This window comes from Pristis pectinata, chromosome 11 (assembly GCF_009764475.1).
Source record: "Pristis pectinata isolate sPriPec2 chromosome 11, sPriPec2.1.pri, whole genome shotgun sequence".
NCBI classification, from domain to species: Eukaryota; Metazoa; Chordata; class Chondrichthyes; order Rhinopristiformes; family Pristidae; genus Pristis; species Pristis pectinata.
The window spans coordinates 22,694,885-22,716,695 of NC_067415.1; the positions used below are offsets into that span (position 1 = coordinate 22,694,885).

Here is a 21,811-nt window from a genome sequence, read left to right on the forward strand (position 1 = left end):
GTTGTGTGTTTCCTAATATCTTTCTCTTTAAAGGAAAAATTGACAAGCTGTTTTGAAAATTTTCATCAGACAATTTTTATTTGGGATGAATTTTGCATTTCCACTTGCCCCTGTGTGAGGAAAGTCTGACAAACCCATTAAAAAGGCCAGATCTATTGTAAGGTTATTCGCTTATGTTGGACTTGCCCACTACGCACAATCAGCTCTAATCATCTTGAGCACTGCACTTTTGTCGTTGCTTCTTTTTCTATATTTACTGAGGTACAAGGCAGATCTTCAGAGCCTTGTTACTGGAGTTGTTAGCCTGGGAAAAGATGCCAACATTGATATTTTTTTCTATCCTGCCAATGGATTTGGAGGATATTGTGGAGACCTCATTTGTAGTACCTGTGAGGTAGTCCATGTCTCTGAAGCATGCAGGAGGGCAGGGGCAACCACTGGTCGGAGACTGAGCTTTATGTCATGAGTGAAGTCTTTGAACTCTGTTATCCTTAGATGGTCAGAGGTTATACCTGTGTGCAGGAGGTCTTGGTGAATTTCCTTATCCATTTCTTCCTTTGCTGAAAGGTGCTCCTGAAATCTGGAAAATGATCCACTTTCTTCAATATCTCATCATGGGTCTTTATTGCCAGGGTTGTGTTGTGCAACAGAATCAGTTTATTAGAAGTCTTCTGTTCTAGACACTAAACATAGAAAATAGGACCTACCTACCTGGATTCATCGATCACCTGCCAGCTCGTGCTCCTCCTTGCACCCACCACCACCCCCCCCCCCCCCCCCCCACCTCCACCTTTTATTCTGGCTTCTACCCTTTTTTTTCCAGTCCTGATGAAGGGCCTCAGCCTGAAGCATCAGCTGTTCATTTCCCTCCATAGATGCTGCCTGATCCGCTGAGTTCTTCCAGCATATTGTGTGTGTGTGTGTGTGTGTTTTGGCCTACTCAAAACAGGAGCTTGAGTAGGCCAAAAACAACTTTCATTTTTTTAAATTACTGCTGGATCTTCCATCAGTTGTTTTCAGGGGTGGGAAAAGCCTGTAGAGCTGGAACTAGTTTGGGACATCAAGTACAACCATGATGAATGAAAGAGTTGACGAGGTCATGAGAGTTTTGAATGAACTTAAGTTTATTTAAGCTGATGAAACACTTAACCTGATTATTTTTGTTAGGTATGGAAACCTGCAATCTTCCAACTAAAAATACAGCAGAGGGTCTTGAACGAATCAAAGAGGAATATAAAAAGGCATTCATCTTTATAAATAAAGGTCTCAGCGCAGATGAATCGGGTCAAAAAGAAGCCGCAAAGCAGTATTACAGGCAAGGAAAGGAGCATTTAAATAATGGATTGCGTATTCCAACAAATAGTCCAGAATGCATAGGTGCTGAGTGGGACGCAGCTCGTCAAATGCAAAATAAAATGAGTGCAGCACTAAATAATATATGTATAAGACTGACTATTTTGGAGCATGATGAAAATCCAGCCGCATCTAATCAATTAAACCAGCTGCCTGGAACTTCAGGGTCTAATTACCCAAAAGCAGAGTCAAGGCTATATCCAGTTATACCAGAGCCTTGCAAAGAGAAATCTTCAAAGCCTCCGCCTGACTGTCAACCTTCTGCCATGGAAGTGAGCAGAACTACAAATGGAAACTCGCCCTGTACGGCTCCTAATCTTTTATCACTGGATACTGCACCTGTATCTAATGAACTGCCCCCTGTATACACACCAGAGGCTGTAGGTGGGCATATGACTCTTTCCTATGGCACTGAATCTGGTGAGATTGCTGTTGTAGGTGACGACGTTTTTGGACAAAGGACCCAGCCCCATTCATTGGAACCGCTCGGTATGGATGCATATGAACTAATTTTAATTGAACATGGTGTACAGATTTTCTATGTTACGCCTGATGGACAAGTGAGTGCACCCTCGTATCCTGGATTTCTCCGTATTGTGACATTTTCAGAGAGAGGTACTGGTGCAGCACAAAGCAGACCACCTCCTTTTCTGCAGGTATGATATCTTCAGATAACTGAGAAAATATTGTTCATTAACTCTGTAGTCGTGAATGCATAAGTGTATTGATTTTATTTCTACTGGAGTCCAGTTTATTTTTGACTAGTAATCATCAAAGCAATTGGAGATATTGGGAGACGAACAGTTCAAATTTAGGAAGTGTTTTTTATGTATGTTTACAAAGACTAGAGCATAATCTTTAGATTTTCTATCATTTACCTGATTGTTAGGAATTTAGTTTAATGATAAATTTTTAATCCAATAGCAAATTGGGAATAGTTTAAGAGAAATAGGTTGGTTTGATGTGCATGAAGTGATAGCTTTGTGCAAATAAAATAAAGTCAAAAGTCTGGAATTGAATATTTGATGTTATGCTGTACATCTCTGATAAAACTGAATATTTTTTTCATTTTATAATAGTTTTGAAATCAAGCAAATAACTTCCAAACATTTTATTAAGTTATTGTTTTCAGGCTGGGATCAGGAAAATGATTTTATTGGTATTGGTTTAGATTGATTTTAGATAAGGTTCCTAAAGTTCTGGATTTAAATGCCAATACCAACACTACCATATACTCTAAAATGGCACCAATACTAAGAGACTACAGATGCAGGAATCTGGAGCAAAAAGCAAGCTGCTGGAGAAACTCAGTGGGTCAGGCAACATCTGCAGAAAGAGATGGACTGTCAGCATTTAGGGTCAAGGCCCTTCATCTGGACTGAAAGACTAGAGGGAATATAGTAAATATAAAGAGGTGAGGGGGTGGGGTAAGAGCTGGCTAGCAGTAAGTGGATCCAGGTGAGGAGGGGTTGATTGGCAGATGGAGTCAGTGGGGGAGAGGTGAAAATGTGATGTGGAGGCAACAAAGGGCTGCAGATAATGGAATCTGATAAGAAAGAAAGGTGGAGTGTGGAACCAAATAAGGGAGGTAGGGTGGGCAGATGGGAACAGTGGGGGGGGGGAAGGGGACTTGGTGGGTGGATGGTTGAGCATATGAGTAGGTGGAGGAGGGGAAATAAACTGGGGGATGGGGGGTGGTTTGAAAGAAGGATGTGTGAGATGACCTGTGTTGATCGGAAGGGGATAGGGAGGCAGGTTACCTGAAACTGGAAAATTCAATGCTCATGTCATTGAGTTGTAGACTACCCAGGGAGAATATGAGATGCTGTTCCTCTGTTTTGTGTTTGGCCTCCTCCTGGCAGTAGAGGAGGCAGAGGATATACAGGTCGGTGTGGGAATGGTGAGGGAAATTAAAATGACTAGCAACTGGGAGCTCCAAAAGGCCATGGAGGACAGAGCACAGGTGCTCAGCAAAGCAGTCGCCTAATCTGCACTTGGCCTCCCCGATCTAGGGGAGGCCAGGGAGTCACGGAGAGAGTGGTCCCTGTGGAAAGCAGAAAGGGATGGGGAGAGGAAGATGTGACTAGTAGTGGAATCATGTTATAGCTGACAGAGATGTCGAAGGATGATGTGCTGGATGCTGATGGGGTGAAAGGTAAGGACCAAGGGAACTCAATCCCTGTTTTGTCTGGAGTGGGGTGGCTCAGAGCAGAAGTGCAGGAAATGGAGATGTGGGTGAGGGGTCTGTCAACCACAGTGGATGTTTCTCTTTTCTTCTTCGCTACTAACTTCCACCCTGCTCTCAAATTCACTTGGACCATTTCTCATGCCTTGCTCCCCTCTCTTGATCTCTCTGTCTGTGTCTCAGGAGATAAACTATCCACTGATATTTACTACAAACCCACTTAATATCACAGGTACTTAGATTACACCTCCCACCCTGTCTCTTGTAAGGACTCCATTCCTAGACACGAGATTCTGCAGCTGCTGGAATCTGGAGCCATGCACACAAAATGCTGGAGGAACTCAGCAGGTCAGGCAGCATCTATGGCAAGAAATAAACAGTTGAAGTTTCGGGTCGAGACACTACTTCAGGACTGCAAAGGAAGAGGGCAGAAGCTGGAATAAGAAGGTCGGGGGAGAAGTACATGCAGGCATGTGATAGGTGGGTCCAGGTGAGGGGGGAAGGCAGGAGGGTGGGAGAAGTAAGAAGCTGAGACATGAAAGACAAGTAGCAAAAAGCTGAAGAAGAAGGAATCCAGTAGGAGGGGGCAGTGGACCATGGATAAAGGGAAGGAGGTGCTGAATAGATAGGGAAGTCGTGAGGGCAGGGGAAGGGATGGGCAGGTCATGAGGGTGGGGAAAGGGGGCCACAGGAATGAGGGAAGACAGAGGAAAAACAGGACTCCATTTCTATCTCTGTTTCTCTGTCTCTGCTGCATCTGCCCCATTGTGGTTGATGGAGCCTTCACTTGCATCTCCTGCACTTCTGCTCTCTCTCCTGCCACTCCCTTCCCTTTTCTTCCACCACACCCACCCAACAGAACAGGGATAGAGTTCCCTTGTCCTTGCCTTTTATCCCACCAGCCTCCACATCCAGCACATCATTCTTCAACATTCCTGCCAGCTACAACAGTGCTTTTGATGTAGCCGGCTCTATCAGTGAGACCAAGTGCAGGCTAGGCCACTGTTTTGCCAGGCACTTCTGCTCTGTCCACCATAATCATTTGGAGCTCCTTGTTGCAAGCCACTTTAATTTCCCACCCCATTCCCACACTGACCTTGTCTGTCCTTGGCCACCTCTACTGCCAGCGTGAGGTCAAATGCAAACTAGAGGAATAGCACCTCATATTCTGCCTGGGCAGTGTACAACCCAATGGCATGAACATTGAATTCTCCAATTTCAGTTAACCTTCCCTCTTTGACCCTTTTCTTTTCCATCTGATCTACCCAGGTCCTCTTCAAACACACCCATCTTTCCACCCCCTGCCCATCATAGTCCATTTTCTGCAGCCCTATTTTTGCCTCCACCTGTAACCACCTAGCCTCAGTTGCTATTCCCACCCTTCCCTCTGTCACTTGACTCTATCAGCCAATCAATCCCTCCTCACCTAGATCCACTCATTGCTTGCCCTGCTCCACCACTCCCCCTCGCCTCTTTATACTGGCTATCTCCTCTCTGATCTTTTGGTCAAGATAGATAGATCTTTATTATAGTGTCTTGACATGAAATGTCGATTGTCCATTTCCTTCAACTGATACTAAGGGATTGTGAAAGTTGCAGTTTTGGAGAAATTAAATCAAAGGTGCTTCTCCATGCTCATTTAAATGTAAAACATCTATGGCGAAGATGAAAGTTCCTTCAACAATGTTTGAGTCAACATTTGCACTCCAAACAATGCCTAAGCTAATCTATACTGTTTTGTTTGTAGGAATATGCTATTCATTAACTGGCCACCTTTCAAAAGTGCTTGACTGCTACAAAATGTTTTTGTTTTGGGCTGACCTTGTCATGATGGCCATATATGGCATAAAAATAGTGCTGGAAGTACTCAGCAGATCAGGCAGCATCTGTGGAGAGGGTGTTATTCTTAAGGTTGAACACCTTTCATCAGAATTGTGCAGAGTAAGAGAAATTAGTTTTAAGTCACAGAAAAAGATTGAATTGGGTGTGGGGCGGCAGAAAGAACAAAATGGTAGGCTTGTGATAGCGTGGAGATCCACATAGAATGAATTGCAAAAGTGGTGACTGTACCAGCTATAAGGTGGTGGGAAAGGATAGTGAAGAACAAAAGTTATGCCTGGGGAGTTGTAAATAGGAGACAGATGAAACCTGAGACTACCAGGAGGGAAATTGAATACTGGAAATGTGTCATTACAAGACAGGGAAGGCTGGTTATTTGAAACTGTTATATTCAGCGTTGAATATTGAAGTCTGTGATGTGACATCTCAGAAGAAGTGCTGCTCCTTGTATTTACAGTGCAACTATGAGGCCCAAGACAGAGGTCAGTCAGATTTGGAACGAAGAATTGGGTTGATTCAAAACTGAAATTATGAATTTTGTTTACAAGAATTATTTTTAAAATGCTGACATGTTTTAGTCTGATTAACCTTGGTAGTGAAGAACTCGACACTGCAGGAGTGATAACTTAAATTTTGCAGGGTTGGCATCTGTGGGGCATCCTTTCCAGAAGGAGAAGATTACCACATTAACAACTCAAATTTCAATGTGAACTTTTTATTTTCTGATGATTATTCCCCATTAATTTGGACCATAAGCTAGATAGGGATGGTTTAGATATGGAGGCACGAGACTGCAGATGCAAGAATCTGGACCAAATAAAACCAAACTGCTGGAGGAACTCAGTGGCTTGAACAGTATCTGGAGGGGTGGGGGGGGGGGGGGTGAAATTATTGATGTTTTGGGATGAGACCCTGGATCAGGACTGAGAGTGGAGAGGGAAGATTGCCACTATAAAGAGATGGAGTGGCCCAAGGAGGGGTGAAGGATGACTGGCAGATGGAGCCAGGAGGGGGAGGGATGGATTTGGGAGACACAGGAGGGTGAATGATAGGCAGAGGCAGACAAAACAAAAAGGCAAATTGAGAGTGAAGGTGGAGACAGCAAGGAGCGTGATGACCAGGAACACAAAAGTTACCAGTGCTGGAATCTGATTAAGTAAGGAAGGTGATAATGGGAACCAATAGGGGAGAGGAGGGATGGATGGAACCAGATGGGGGTAGGGATCCAGTGCGTGAAATGTATGGGATTTGGATATGTTGTCCACATACAAAATTTAGTGGTTCTTTTCTATCATTTCTTTATACTTAAACCTGAAATTTGTTGCTGACCTAGGTGTCAAATAGTTCTGACTGCTATTTTAAACTTGGTGTTACAGTGGGAGATAAGTCTTCCTTGAAGTAAAAGCAAAAATGCTGGAAATACTCAGCAAGTCAGGCATCTGTGAAAAGAAACTTAATGTTTTATATCATGTATGCCTTTTTAATTGAAGAGTGCTGTTAGATTTTGCATACTGATTTTAATTATTCAGATGTTATTGGGTATTTCATTTTCAAAGTGTAATATTGGTACCAGTAAAGAGAATATTAGAAGCTTGTATATTGTGTCATCATTCCTATAGAATAACAAATGTGTAAAGTTCTGTTTATTTCCTGTTCTGCATTTTTTTCTAGGTTTGTGATTGGGTATATCCACTGATACCTAGTCAGTCTCCTGTACTGCAGTGTAACAATGGAGTCTACATGTTTCCAGACATAATGTCACAAAATCCTGATGTCTATGTTGGAGTGGTGTTATCTTCAGAGCTGCCACCATCAGACCGCAAACATTTTGAAGACTTGTTGAAACAAATGACTTATTTGAAAGTTCAAGTAAGTTTCCAGGATTCAGAAAAATTGCACTACTTGTATAAATCTACTACCTATATAAATTTGGTTCATTTTAAAATATACAAGCCTTTTAAGAATTTATTCAATGTTTGGGTTTGATGACAAGACCAGTATTTATTGCCCATGCCTAATTGCTCATCGGGTGATAGTGAGTGGCTACCTTGAACCGCTGAAGATACTTCAATAATACTTTTGCGGAGGGAGTTCCAGATTTTAGACCCAGTGTTGAAGTAATGTTGCTGTATTTCCAATGGTATGTGACGTGGAAGGGAACTTTCAGGTGGTGATGTTCCCTGAAGCCTTTGCCCTTCTAGGTAGCTGAGGTCAGGGGTTTGGGAGGTGCTATCAGTGTAGCCCAAGTGAGTAACTGCACTTTATAGACAGTGTTACAACGCAGTCTATGAGCACAGGTGGTAAGAGGGGATGAATTGGTTGCCACAAGCAAGCTGATCTGCCCCAAGTGGAGTTGAGCTTATTGAGAGTATTCTGTCACATTCCTTGCTTGACTCCTTTAATTAGTGGATATGGCTTTGGCTTGTGAGGCAAATAACTTGATGCATGATAGTTGGCCTCTGACCTACTCTTATAGCCACAGTGTTCATGTTGCTGGCCCAGCTGAGATTCTGATCTTTCCAATGGGGACTCTGCAGTGGTAATACCATTGAATCTCAAGGGTAGGTGGCTACACTGTTGGCAGTGGCCATTGCTTACCACTTTTGTGGTACAAATGTTACTTGCCATTTACCAGACAATGTCGGAATGTTGTCTCGGTCATGCTGCATGCAGGGGTGGGGTGGGTTGTCTTTAGCACACCTATGCTGAGATCTGCCATTGAGGATGGGGATGTTCCTGGAAACTCTTCCTCCTGTTTAGTTATTTACCACCTTGCTGAACGAGATGTGGTAGGACATAAAGTTTCAATGTGATCTGTTTTGTGAGTTAACTGTATGCTTTTATAAAATATTTGCAATCTTGTGTTGCAGCTTCACTAGGTTGGCATGAAAACAAACTGCTGGAAACATTCAGCAGGTCAGGCAGCATCTGTAGAAAGAAGTCGAGTTAATGCCTCTAGTTGACAACCCTTCAATGATTTTTGATGATAGGTCTTTAATCTAAAATGTTAACTTTGTTTCTCATTCCACTGCTACCTATCCCACTGAGTGTGTCCAGTATTTTCTGTTTTTATTTCAGATTTCCAACATCTGAAGTGTTTTTCTTTATATTTTCATTCACTAGATTAGCACTTTGTTTTAGGTATGTCTGATACTGTTCCTAGCATACCATCTGGTCTCCTTATTGAACCAAGGTTCATCCCCTGGCTTGATATTAATGGTAGATCAAAGCATGAATCACTATGCATTAACTTAATCCACCTTTTGGAGAGAGTTTGTGCAAAGGCAATGGTATCTAGCCCAGATCTGAATAATGTTTTTGTTACATTCACGGTTATGCTATCTTATCAGATATAAGGGCATGTGGATTGATTCCCATAAATCTAAACTACCAAAAGAAGTACTGATGCCACTGAATGTGTTAATAACCTCCAGTAGTCCCAATTGTTAAACACAACTACATGCTTGTAGGTGTGTTGCATTTGTTGAAGTTGGAATTGATTTCAATAAGCAATTGATATAATTAAGATGAATGATTAACAAAGACAGACTTATCTTTCTCTCCACCCCCATGCATTTCCAACTAGTGAGGAATGGGGATTATTTTTACCATGAACATGTATAATATACCCATGAGAAAGTTGGAAGATTTCCAAATTTTTGAGATTCATTTAACTCCTGCGTGAAAGTTCATTGTACAGAAATTGAATAGCACCTTTTATATACAAATAAAATGATTTGCAGGCTTTTTGTCTTGTTTGTGCCATGAAATAACTTGTATTTTACTAGATTATTTCTGTTTAGGACCCCGAAGCTTCAGTTGATGAAATTAATTTGAGTGAAACTGTGCCAATGGATCACGAAACACAATCAAGTAACCAGGAGAATGTTCTACCTGAGTGGAGTGAAAAAATGGCCCGTGGAATTTTAACAGGTAAGCAGTTCATGTCTTTAAGCAGTTCATGTCCACAAGCAATAGAACTATGAATTTTTAGAATGCTCTCACTATCAGAAGCAAGTATGCAAGTCAAGTACTTGGTGTAATAGCAGTTCTCCTTTATATTTGAATAAAAACAGAAAATACTGGACAAGATCAGCAGTCAAATTGGTAAATTGGTTTATTATTTTCACTTATACAGGTACAGTGGAAAAACTTGTCCTGCATACTGTTCATACAGATCAATTCATTACAACAGTGCATTGAGGTACAAGGTAAAACAATAACAGTATGCAGAATAAAGTTTAACGGTTACAGAAAGTGCAGTGCAGGTCAACAATTAGGTGCAGGGTCATCACGAGGTAGATTGTGAGGTCAAGAGTCCATCTTATCGTACTAGGGCACCATTCAATAGTCTTATAACGAGGGGATAGAAGCTGTCCTTGAGCCTGGCAGTACATGCTTTCAGGCCTTTGTATCTTTTGCCTGATGGGAGAAGAGAGAATGTCTGGGGTGGCTGAGGTCTTTGATTATGATGGCTGCTTTACCGAGGCAGCGAGACGTGTAGACAGAGTCCATTGGAGGGGAGGCTGGGTTCCATGTTGTGCTGGGCTGTGTCCACAACTCTCTGCAGTTTTTTGTGGTCCTGGGCAGAGCAGTTGCCATACCAGGCCGTGATGCATCCAGATAGGATGTTTTCTATGGTGCATCAGATTTGCAGCATCAGCAGTTTTTGATTTTCAGTCTTGTTTAAAGTTGTGATGCTATTTACCCATCACATTTCATAAGTTAAGATAACTTTTTCTTCAATGCCCCAAACCACTTATCAGTCATTTACATTCTAAAAATACCATTTTTTTTTGTTCACGGCTTTAGATGGAGTAGCAGTATTTCTCAATTTTGTGTGATGAAAAATTATTTTTCCACCTTGGAGCCACGTATATTGCACAATGGATGTGTTCATCAATTTGTAGTTCAATCTACAAAGGTAACTTTGAAGCTGTAGTTTGTTGTGGCCAAAGGGCAAGAACCACAATGTCTGACTTCAACAACAAAGCAAAGTAAATTTTTAATTGTAGCAAAAAGCTTAAATTGCTTGAATCCTTGACCTGAAATATTGCCTTTTGTTTCTCTCCCCATGGGTGCTGCTTGACCTACAGAATGCCTCTGGCAATTTGTTTTAATTTTGCTTCTTAATTGACCTTCAATTATATAAAAATATTGTTAACACGCAATTTAAAGCCCAAGAATAAAGGATGGACCAGTGCAAAGAAACATTTTTCATGCATTTTAACCCTTAAGCTAATAGCTTTATTGGGACTTTCAATTTGTATAATGTGCTGGCAATGAAAATAACTAAAAATACTTTTGAGTTAAGAACAAAAGTCACTTTTCTTCATGGATCCAATGGCAAATTCTCCCAAGTTTAGTCACTTTTACATACTGGGTTAGGAAGGAGTCCTGTACATATTGAGAGAACTTCATTTACTCTACCTTTTCAATCTAATTAATGTTGGACATTTGAAATACCCTATGATTATTACTTTATTCTTATGTCCCTAATTTATCTGGATTTTTCTTCCACCTCTCTCTCACATTATCATCCTTTGACTTTTTGTGAGTGAGATTGATCCTTTGTTACTCTCGTATTTCTTGCAATATTTAATTCCTTGAATTTTTTTTTGTCTGTAGCCATTGTCTTAATCTCTACTTTGTCCGTTCTTCCCAATGTACAATTGCATCCTGCTTATCTGTTTAATTGGTTAGCCATTATCTTAGATCCTTTTCTATAGCACTTTGAGCTCCCTTGATGTCACTGTCCCCAATAATTTATTCTTTCCTGTTTCTATTCAGACTGCTAACATTTTAAGAGATCAGTTCCCCTTTCTTGTTTAAAGCCTTTGCCATCTTACTGTGCCTTTTCTGTTAGAACGTGGATCCTATCCCAGTTCAGGTATAGCCTATCCCAGGCATAATGATTATTGAGACATGGCTATTGAAAAGAAAAAAAGGTCAGCCTCTACTGATAGTAATTACCGGATAACTAACTAACAGTCCAAGTTCCACTAGCAGGAAGCTTGTTTGTGCTGACCATCACTGTGAAGGAAACTACAAGATCAAAATTAGGATAAATACTAATTGTTAACGGCAAAATTCAACTGAATTCTCTCAAGTTCCAGACCTTATGCATTGTAGAAAATCAGAAGTTGCAGATGGTAGAAATCTGAAATAAGATGAAAAATAAACCTGAAAAGTTAACTTTCTCTTTCCACAGATGTTGCCTGATCTGACTTTTTTTTTCCCCCAGTGTTTTCTGATTTTATTTCTGTTCTCCATTAAAACTGCACTGTTTAAATCTTCAGAATCAGACTGGAAACACTTGTGGACTGCCTTTTTGTGTTCAGGAAATTCTTCGATGAAAAGAATGCATAATTTGCTTCCTATGAACATAATTACTCTTATTTCTGAAAATGGAAAATCTGGTTATTTAATTTTTCAGGTGCATCTTGGTTGAGCTGGGGTTTAGTTAAAGGTGCCGAATTCACTGGTAAAGCAATCCAGAAAGGAGCCACTAAACTGAGAGAGCACATTCAGCCTGAAGATAAACCTGCAACAGTCAGTCCCACTGTGCAAAAGGGACTAAGTGTTGCACGACAAGCAACAGGAGGGGCTGTAAAAGTCAGCCAGTTTTTGGGTAAGCAACCTATATCATTCCTTACACTGAACTGGGAGCCCACAGAGTTTTCAAACAAAATTTGATATTTGGTCTATGCATTAAATGGGTTTTGAGGAGTGTCCTTCCAAAAAAAAATGGAGATGTTTGGTAAGTAGGGTGGATTTTTGAGTTTGGGCTCTTGCATGCTAAAGGCACAGATCAACGTGAGTAAATATTCAAAAAGCAAAGATATTTAATAGGGTACTGGGGCTAGAGAAGATTACTGTGTTCATCTGGGATGAGGCCATGAAGAAATTTAAAGAAATTAAAATACAATTTAAAGAAATGGGGGCAGGCCAGAAGCACAGTGACCAAAGGCATGGATTGAATTTCTTTTAATTTAAAATTTAATTAAAATAGTATGTGAATCTTAAAATGGAGGCATTACTCAAGTGGGAGACTGGGCCATTAAAAATAAGAATGATGGTAAATGTGACTTAAGCAGCTGAATTTTGAATAATCTTAAGCCTAAGGGCAGGAAATGGGGGCAGGCCAGAAGCATTATGACCAAAAGGCATGGATGAAAGTTCAAACAGCAGATAACTGAGATAGGACAGAGTCGGACAATTTTAAGCACTCTTAATAATGGCTCAGATACATGGTTGGAAGTTAATGTAACATCAGCATTGCAAATTTTCTGGTTTGGCTTCCGTTGGCAAGAAGAAATATGAAATCGGTGGCTAGGCAGTGGAGTCTTTGGCAGGCAAAGAATACAATGGCTTCAATATTCTGAATATTTGATTGTCAGAAATTTCTCCTCATCCAGTCCTGAATAGCATAAGCGAGGTGAGATTTAATAATGGTGGTATGGAATTGAGATTACTAGTTGGCAAACTATTTTTGAACTGTCTTATCACTGCTGGGTAATGATTCATTGAATACAAATTATAGGATCATAGAAAAGTTACAGCCACAAACGAGAGTGGCATATTGTGCTGGTTGAAAAAGAACTATCCAAACTAATTGCACCATCCAGGACTATGTCTGTGGCCTTGTAGGTAATAGCTCCGAGTACTTTAAATGTGCTGGGAGTTTCTCCCTCTACCACCCTTTTAGCTAGCAAGTTCCAGAACTCTGGGGATGGGGGAGGATGCCTCATTCCCCTTCCAATCCTTCAACCATTTAATTTAAATCTGTGCCCCGAGTTATTGTTGAGTCCTTGGCTAAGGTCCTTTCTGGTTACTGTATCCAGGCCTCTTTAAATTTTATACACCTAACTGTTCTCCCTTTGTCTTTCTCGGTTCCAAAGAAAGCAACCTTGGCTTATCCAATGCAACAATCTGGTAGAGGAACTCAGTGAGTCAAGCAGCATTTGTCTCTACAGATCCTGCTCGACCTGCTGAGTTCCTCCAGTAGATTGATTGTTGCTCCATATTCCAGCATCTGCTGTTTTTGTCTCCTTAGCTTATCCAGTATTTCTTCATAGGTATAATTTTACACAGGGCAACATTTTTGTAATTTCCTCTGCACTTCAGTACAATAATTTTTTTATTTTTGATTGCTGTTTTACGAGATGTCGTATTCAGCCTTTGGCATAATTAGTGTTGTATAAAGTTCTAGCATTACTTCCCTGCTCATGCATTCTACGCCTCAGCTAATAAAAGAAAGCATCCCATGTGCCTTTTCATCCACCCTTATTGATCTATCCTGCTACCTTTTTAAGGATTTACATTACAGTATCCTTCTATTCCTGTGCACCATTCAATGTCTTGCCATTTATTCTATTACTTTATTGCACCAGCCCTATTGTACTGTTCTTTGATTAAAATCCATTTGCCATTTTTCTGCCCAACTGACCAGTCCATCTATATATTCCTCCAGTCTAAATCTTTTCTCCTCCCTGTCAGTCACACAACTAATTTTTGTATTAACTGCCTGTTTCTTCATTTTGTCTCTGCATTTGGATCTAAATTGCAATGTATGTTAATAAGGAACAAGAACACTGAGTCCTGTGGAACCCCAGTGATATCATTTCCCCCCCAAGTAACAAGAATACATTTTAATTTTTTTTACCCAATTTTTGATCCAATTTGCCACTCTCCTTGGATCCCATGGGATTTAATTTGTTTGACTGGTCTGCCATATAGGACATTTTCTGAAGTCTTGTAGACTACATCGTATGCACTGTCCTTATTGACTCTTCCTGTTACTATCTCAAAATTCAATCAGATTTATCAGACTTTCTCTCAAATATCTTTGCAGTGTTCCTGACTATTCTGAATGAAGGTTAAAATGTCCCTTAGAATGCATTCCAGTAACTTACTCACTACTGAAGTTAAACTAACTAGCTTGTAATTATTTGGTTTATCCTCCTTTTTATAAACAGCTGTAAAACAGTTTAAATAATAGTTTTATCTGAACAACTTGCCTTGCCTTTGTTCCAAAAACAATTTGAGAGCTAGAGGCTGCTGTACCTCAGAGGTCAGCTCACCTGTGTCCTCTGTACCTAGAGTAGGTTAGTGCAGGTGAGTTCTTTCATTCTCCATACGCTATGGTTTGGAATCCCACTGTTCGCACCTTGGAGAATTAGTATTTTATTCGCCTGTCAGCTTGCTGAAGAGCATTTTGGATGGCTTGGTATGAATTCCATTTGTTTTTCTTTCAAGCTCATATTGAAGGAAATGTCAATTCAAGCAGCATCTGCTGAGAGAGATACTATTTTTCTTTCCGTAGGAACTAATCAACTGGGATTTGTACATCACTTTATAATGGAACTGATGTGTTGAGCTGTTGGTAGTTCGCATTTTCCAGCATTCCACCTGCTGAAACTCATCAAATTGACATGTAATTTTGTTCAATAGATAGCAGCATTTCCTATATTACACCAACAACCAAAATTCAAGAATACTTGAAAGGATTATGAGTATTGCTATAAAAATGCAAATCTTTCTTGAGAGGTATTCTACTTCCAAGCTGAATTCTTTCAAACTTTGATACTTAAAAGTAAATTGTTAGTGTCAGGTTAGAAAAACATTTCTGGTAGAGTATGCCAGAGTTCCACAGATTTAAGTGGGTCTTCTGAGGCTCTAATGACCTTCTCTGCTATTTGTTCAAAAGTTGTTGAAGTTTGGGATTTCTGTTACTGTTTAACATTGGAAATGATGGTGATTACAATCTTTAAGTCTCTAAGTGGCACATAAATAGCATTACCTCTTTTTTATTGTTTGGAGCCTGCCACTGATGCATTCTGATCCGTGGGTATGAATGAATGGCAGGGGAGCTGGTTTTACAGATAAATTATTCCAGTTTATCTATGACAAACACACCTCATGCAGGACAACTTGTTAATACAGCTTTTTTTCTAAAAGTTGCTTTTTGTATTGGTCACTTAATGTGGAAGGTGGTATTGTTTGGGGGAAAAACCAGGTTGAAAAATAGTTCAATACATATTTCTTGAGGCCAAGAATTTTAGCAGGGTCTCTGTAATCAGTGCAAAAAGGAATTTTCTTAAAATTATTTTAAAGCTAAGAATCATGCTGTGGAATCAACTAAATAGAGAAGATCATAGCTTCCTCTTGAGTTTGGTCCTTCATCTTTGATCATGGAAAATTGTATGTTCATACACTCTTGTGTACTATTGGTTTATCTTTATACAGTCCAGAGTGAAGGCCCTTAAAGTAGGTAGTTACATATGTCTAAACCTTTAAGTTTCATTTTTTTTTATTATTAATTCACAGTTGATGGACTTTGTACTGTTGCTAGTACTGTTGGAAAAGGGCTTGCTCCACATGTAAGGAAACATGGAAGTAAACTTATCCCTGAATCTATAAAAAAAGATAATGATTCGAAAGCCAAACTGGATGGGGCCCTTGTGGTGGCAGCAAGTGGAGTTCAAGGTACATTTCATCTATTTTGCTTTATTATTAACTTCTCATTTGTTATAAATGTCACAATATTTCATTAATTCCTTAACATTTTTTAGTCATGTTAAATCTATATGTGTTCAATAAATGTGGTGCAGGAAGTGCATTGTTGAGAATAGTGAATAACTTGAATTTGAAAAACAAAGTCATTGGATCTGTTAAGGCTCCTCTGCTGTCAATCCTTTTCAATGATTAACTTAAGTTATTTGCTCATATGCATTTTCCCCTCCTGAAATATGTAAATCCATGGTGCACAATACTATAAAACTCCAATAAGCCACACTCTTGGGGCTTTGAACTAGCAAATTATTGGATGTTATTACTATTAATATCCCAATAGACTTTTAATCATTTTTTAAATATGTTACTCAGTATTTATCAATCTCTAGTAAATGCAAATTAATTGAGTTGGTGTCCATTAGTAGTAATAACTCCCAAATGTTCTCCTAAATGACTGGACCTTGTTTTTAGTGTCATGTCCCTTTCACCTGAATATTTAGAATAATATATTGACATTGATTTCCCCTCTGTTCCTTTACTGTGTGAAACTCTAACTTTGCGATTTTTATTTCTACAGCTAAGTGCTTTGCCAAAATCAGCATATCTTTCCCCTTCCACTTCACAAAGGCTCATGTGGTTCTTATTGGGCATGCTTAGAATTTTACACATACCAGTGTAAAAATTTCAGTTACAATAAAATCCAATTCGGAATTCTGATGCATTTCTCTATCATTTAGATACTTCCTTTTCACCTCTTAATGATTATCTAGAAACCTAGTATCAAGTTCTCTATCCATGCTCAAGACCAAACTTTGTGCCTTTCTACCGCCTCGCTAAATTCCATGGCTGCTGCTTGGCTAAACAATATATAAGCCTTGAATAAACTTTTTCAGGGTTGTTGACATGAAATGTTAATTTTTTTTGTTATTCGCCCAACACATGCTGGGTATACGCAATAGATGAGCATAATCTTTTTATTTTAGATTTGCAACATCTGCAGTAATTTATTTTTAAGAAGTATAATTGGCGGCAGATGAATTAACCAAGCAAATACAAGTAAATGGATATGATCTAATTACTACTGCAGAAATGTGGCTACAAGCTGACCAAAACTAGGAGGTAGAAGGAATGTTCAAGGACAATTGTTAACGAGGAAGAATAGTTTGAAAGGAAATGGAGATGGGGCACTGCTATTAGTGAAGGATGTAATCAGTACAGTAGTGAGAAATGAAGGAGAATCAGAAATGGCAAAGTGCAAAAAATTGGGAATAATTTAGTGGCCACCAAATAGCAGTTGTAATATTGGCCATGGTCTAAACCAGGAAATTAGTGATACAGGAATCATAAGTACTTTAATCTACATAGACTGGACAAGGCAAATTAGTGATAATAAGGTAGAGGACAAATTTATGGAATTTGAGATGTTATAGATCAGTTTGTTGGCAAGCAGTTATGGAAAAGGCTATTTTACAACTTGTATTATGCAATGAGAAAAGGTTAGTTAATCTTGTTGCAAAGGTCCTTTCATAGAAGAGTGACCATAACTTGATAGAATTTTATTAAGTTTGAAAGTGATGTAATTTGATTTGAAACTGGGATCTTGTATCTAAACACAGAAATCTATGTAAAGGTGTGAGGGGTAAGTTGGCAATGGTTGATGGGGAAACAACATTAACAGACACAATGGCCAATATTTAAAGAAATAATATGTATTTGCATTTCCTTTTAAAATTTAAAAACCAATTGGGGGGGGGAGGGAGGGTGTGGTCTGTCATGGCTGACAGGAGAAATTAGGGAGAATATTACATCAAAATAACAGGCTTATAAAGTTGCCAGACATAGTAGCAGGCCCAGCAACATTTTAGAACTCAGCCCAGAAAGACCAAGACATTGATGAAGGAAGGGAAGCTGGAATATGAAAGTAAACTTGAGAGAGACAAATGGACAGAGTGTAGGTGTGTGTACAACAAAAAAAAAGATATTCTTGCAAACAGACAGGAGAACTTGTAATGAGGAATAAGGAAAGGGCAGAAAAATTAAATACATATTTTGTGTCTGTCTTCACAGAAGAAGCTTAAAAAAACTGTCAAAATATTAGAGAGCCAAGGGATTTACAACAATGAGCAAACGAAGGAAATTGGTATTAGTAACAAAAAAATAAACTGGAGACTTTGTGGGACCAAAAGCTGATAAGTCCCAAGGACCTAATGATCTGCATCCCAGAGTTTTGAAAGAGTTAGTGGATCCTTAGGTTATCACCTTCCAAAATTCTGTAGATTCTGTAAGTATGGATTGGAGGGTAGCAAATGTATCCCCACAGTTTAAGAAAGGAGAGAGTGAGAAAATGAACTTCTGGCCTATTAGCTTAACGTTGGTAGTAGGGAACATGCTGGAAGTGGTAACAATAGATGTTATGTTGGAACATCTAGAAAATAATATGATTGAGAAGCGGCAACATTGATTTAAGTATTTGATTAATGTGTTGGAGTTCCTCGGACAGCTACTACAATAAATAAAAGGGAAAGTAATTTAGAGTTTCAGAAAGCTTTTGGTAAGTTCCCACACGGGATTGGTCAATAATGTTTGAGCACCTAGAGTTGGGATTTTATATCAGCATGGATTTGAAAGTTAGTAAGCAGATAGAAATCAGAGTGGGAGTAATTGGTCTTTTTCATGTCAGGCTGTGATCAGTGGTATACAGCAGGGATTGCTGCTGGGCTCCAGCTCTTTACAACCTGTATTAATGATTTGGCTGAGGCTTACTGATCACAAAACTAAGTGGATTGTCAGTGGGGGGGAGGAGGATGTAAATTGGTTTCAACAGAATCTAGACAAACAAAATGAGTGGGTGAGAAAATAGCAGATGGAATATAATATAGAAATGTAGGATCATCCATTTTGGTACACAAAATAAAAGCAAAGTCTTTTTTAAATGATGACAAATTGGGAACTGTTAATGCTTAAAGGGACCATGTGTCATTGTTAAGTCTGCTGAAAGCAAACATGCAAGTGTTGCAAGCAATTAGGAAGGCATATTGGCCTTTGAGGATTTGAGTACAGGAGTAAAGATGTCATATGCAATTTTCTAGGCCCTTGCTGAAACCACACCTTCAGTTTTGGGTACTGTTCTGGTCTCTTTAGCCAAAAAGGATATACTTGTCATTGTGGAAGTAGAATGGAGATTCATTATTAGGTTCCACAGATAACAGGTTTGGTGTAGGACAAGAGATTGAATAGACATAAGCTGTATTATCTGGAGTTTAGAAGGATGAGAGGTGATTTCATTGAAACTTACAAAATTCTTACAGGGCTTGACAGGGTAGTTGCAGGGAGGATGTTGCCCTAGCTAGAGTCTAGATCGGTGGTTGTGATTTCAGAATAAAGGGGGGGGCCATTTAAGACTAAAGAAATTTCTTCACTAAGATGATGGTGAATCTTTCTAATACTAATTCAGATTCTCTCATTGAGTACTTTTAAAACACTGATGGATTTCTGGATTTTAAGGGAATTAAAGGGTATGGAGGTAATGCAGAAAAGTGGTGTTGAGATATAAGATGTCATAATGTGGGGCAGATGTAAAGACCAGATAGCCAACACTTGCTCCTAATTATGTTCTTTTCATATCACAGGATTTGCAACTGTCTGGAATGGTTTAGAATGTGCAGCCAAGTGCATAGCCAAGAGTGTTGCAGCAGAGACCGTTCACACAGTGAAACACAAGTAAGTAGTTTTTTTTAAGGGGGTGGGATTCAATAGAAATTCTGTTTATGCAAGCATTTTGTACTTTGAGACAGTTTGACATTTGTACTTTTTGTACTTTCTGACATTTTGTACTTTCAGAGACAGAAATAGGAAGATGTGCATTTCAAAAGAGAACTAAACTTGGGTGAAGCAGAATAGTTCTACTTTAAATTTATTGATTAAATTAGCTTTATCTTTCGGGCATGATATCTCAATCATTATGAATCATTTTGGGCTCTGCAATATTTTTTGCTGCTGCAGAATCATTTTGCACAAAAGGAATGAAATATTGCTGATTTATTTTCTACAATATCCTATTTTTTATCAATATGATTCTCTTTCCTCTGTTCGTGCAAACTGGGAATTCAGTCCTTGCAAATTTAGTGAGCTAGTTATTTTGAGTATCCCATTTAAATGAATTCCAATTTTCAATTTTCCTAATTTCTGCTACCAGTTTTCGCTCTGCACTCCTGTTTTTAAAAAAAGATTTCTTTATTAGTCACATGTACATCAAAACACAGTGAAATACATCTTTTTGCGTAGTGTTCTGGGGGCAGACTGCAAGTGTTGCCATGTTTCCAGCGCCAACATAGCATGCCCATAACTTCCTAACCGGTATGTCTTTGGAATGTGGGGGAAACCGGAGCACCCGGAGGAAACCCACGCAAACACTGGGGGAAACATACAAACTCCTTACAGACAGTGGCTGGAATTGAACCCGGGTCGCTGGTGCTGTAATAGCGTTATAGAATGCCTTTTTGTTTTTAAACAGCTTTTCCCCCAGAGTTGGGGAATAAAGAACCAGACGGCATAGGTTTCAGGTGAGAGGGGAGAATTAATAGGCTTTTTCATCGGGTGGTCCTTATATGGAATGAGCTGCCAGAGGAAGTGGTTGAGGCGGGTACATTACAACATTTAAAAGACACTTGGACAGGTACATGGATAGGAAAGGTTTAGCGGAGCATGGGCCAAATGGGACTAGCTTAGATGGGCTTCGGTTGAAGGCCCATTTCTGTGCTCTGTGACTCTAACTATTGCAAAACTCTGCCTACTAAACAGTTAAATGTTTACATTTAATACATTATACATTTAATATTACATATAATATTTAATATTTCACATAGGGAAATAAGTGTATAGGTGTTTTCTCAATGGCTTGCTCTGATGTACTGAGTTCGCAGATGGAGGTGTTCCAATTTTGAACCCTGAGTTAATTTTAATCTGTGTTGAATGGACATCCTATTTTCCCATAATGTTTCTTTTCAAATGATTGAAAAAATTCATTGATGGTCCTCCTGGAATTACCCATGCATAGCTCCATTCCCGCCTTTACAACATGGTCTTCCAGCTGCACCTCTTGTATTCCACCTGGACACTTAAGTTCCTGGAATTATTACTGCCTTTTTAATTTGCTAGCTCCCAACAAGTTCACCATTCAAAATAGCATTGCCTTAAACCTTGGGTCACAGTTAGCAACTTCTGTAGCCAATTATACACTACTGTTCAAGCCTGGTGTGCTCTGTATTGTTTGCCTCATTTTCATCAATGACTCTTTCACTTCTCCAGTGAAGCTATAACCCGTCACCATCTATGTCAAAATATTTATTGGCATGGGTAAATAGAAACAACCCCCTCCCCCACTGCTTTCACCCCTGCTTAATTGAGATAGTTAAGCCAAACTCTAATATTAGCATTACTTCACAAAGTGTTGTCTCTTACCATGTGGGCTATTGGTATCACAAAGAAATCTCCACTCTTTTGCTTCCTTTTCACTGATTGGTAAAGGGAAGATAAATTTCTAGATCTGAGGTCACTATATACCATTCACCTTTATAAACTTGCATAGTTTTCTGGATTGCATTGTAGGTTTCCTGAACAATAAAAAGTTGGTCTTGTGTGTACTTGGCACATTTAAAGCAGTTATCATCTTTGGCCACAACCTCTTGCACTTATTCTTTGTGGGTTGAACAGCTAGTTTAGGAAGTTGTCTGTTTGTGTGATCCATTTAGTATCTAGAGGAGAAAAGACAGGACTAAAGGAAAAAGAACTGGTGGGAACAGAAGTGGAGGTAGGGAAATAATTCTGCTGAAAATCAAGTAGAATAGTTCACATTTGCAGCTATCTGCTTTTTCTGGCTCTTCTGCTTTAAATGATTGGTGATGATCCATTCTAATAAAG

The 21,811-nt window shown here is 39.3% G+C and overlaps 1 protein-coding gene across 3 annotated transcripts in view; it reads left to right on the top strand.

Moving 5' to 3' along the window:
- Nucleotides 1-21,811, top strand: part of sparta (spartin a) — a 66,289-nt gene that overhangs the window by 38,863 nt on the left and 5,615 nt on the right. For 2 of the 3 annotated variants that reach the window (XM_052025760.1, XM_052025761.1), the window contains 6 exons: nt 1,168-2,009; nt 7,049-7,246; nt 9,181-9,310; nt 11,814-12,008; nt 15,707-15,865; nt 19,522-19,612. In XM_052025760.1, the coding sequence (XP_051881720.1) occupies nt 1,170-2,009; nt 7,049-7,246; nt 9,181-9,310; nt 11,814-12,008; nt 15,707-15,865; nt 19,522-19,612 (1,613 nt within the window). In that variant the 5' untranslated portion in view covers nt 1,168-1,169. Of the gene's footprint in view, nt 1-1,167; nt 2,010-7,048; nt 7,247-9,180; nt 9,311-11,813; nt 12,009-15,706; nt 15,866-19,521; nt 19,613-19,732; nt 21,803-21,811 lie in introns of those variants that run through there. The other variant, XM_052025763.1, reaches the window with a different exon arrangement.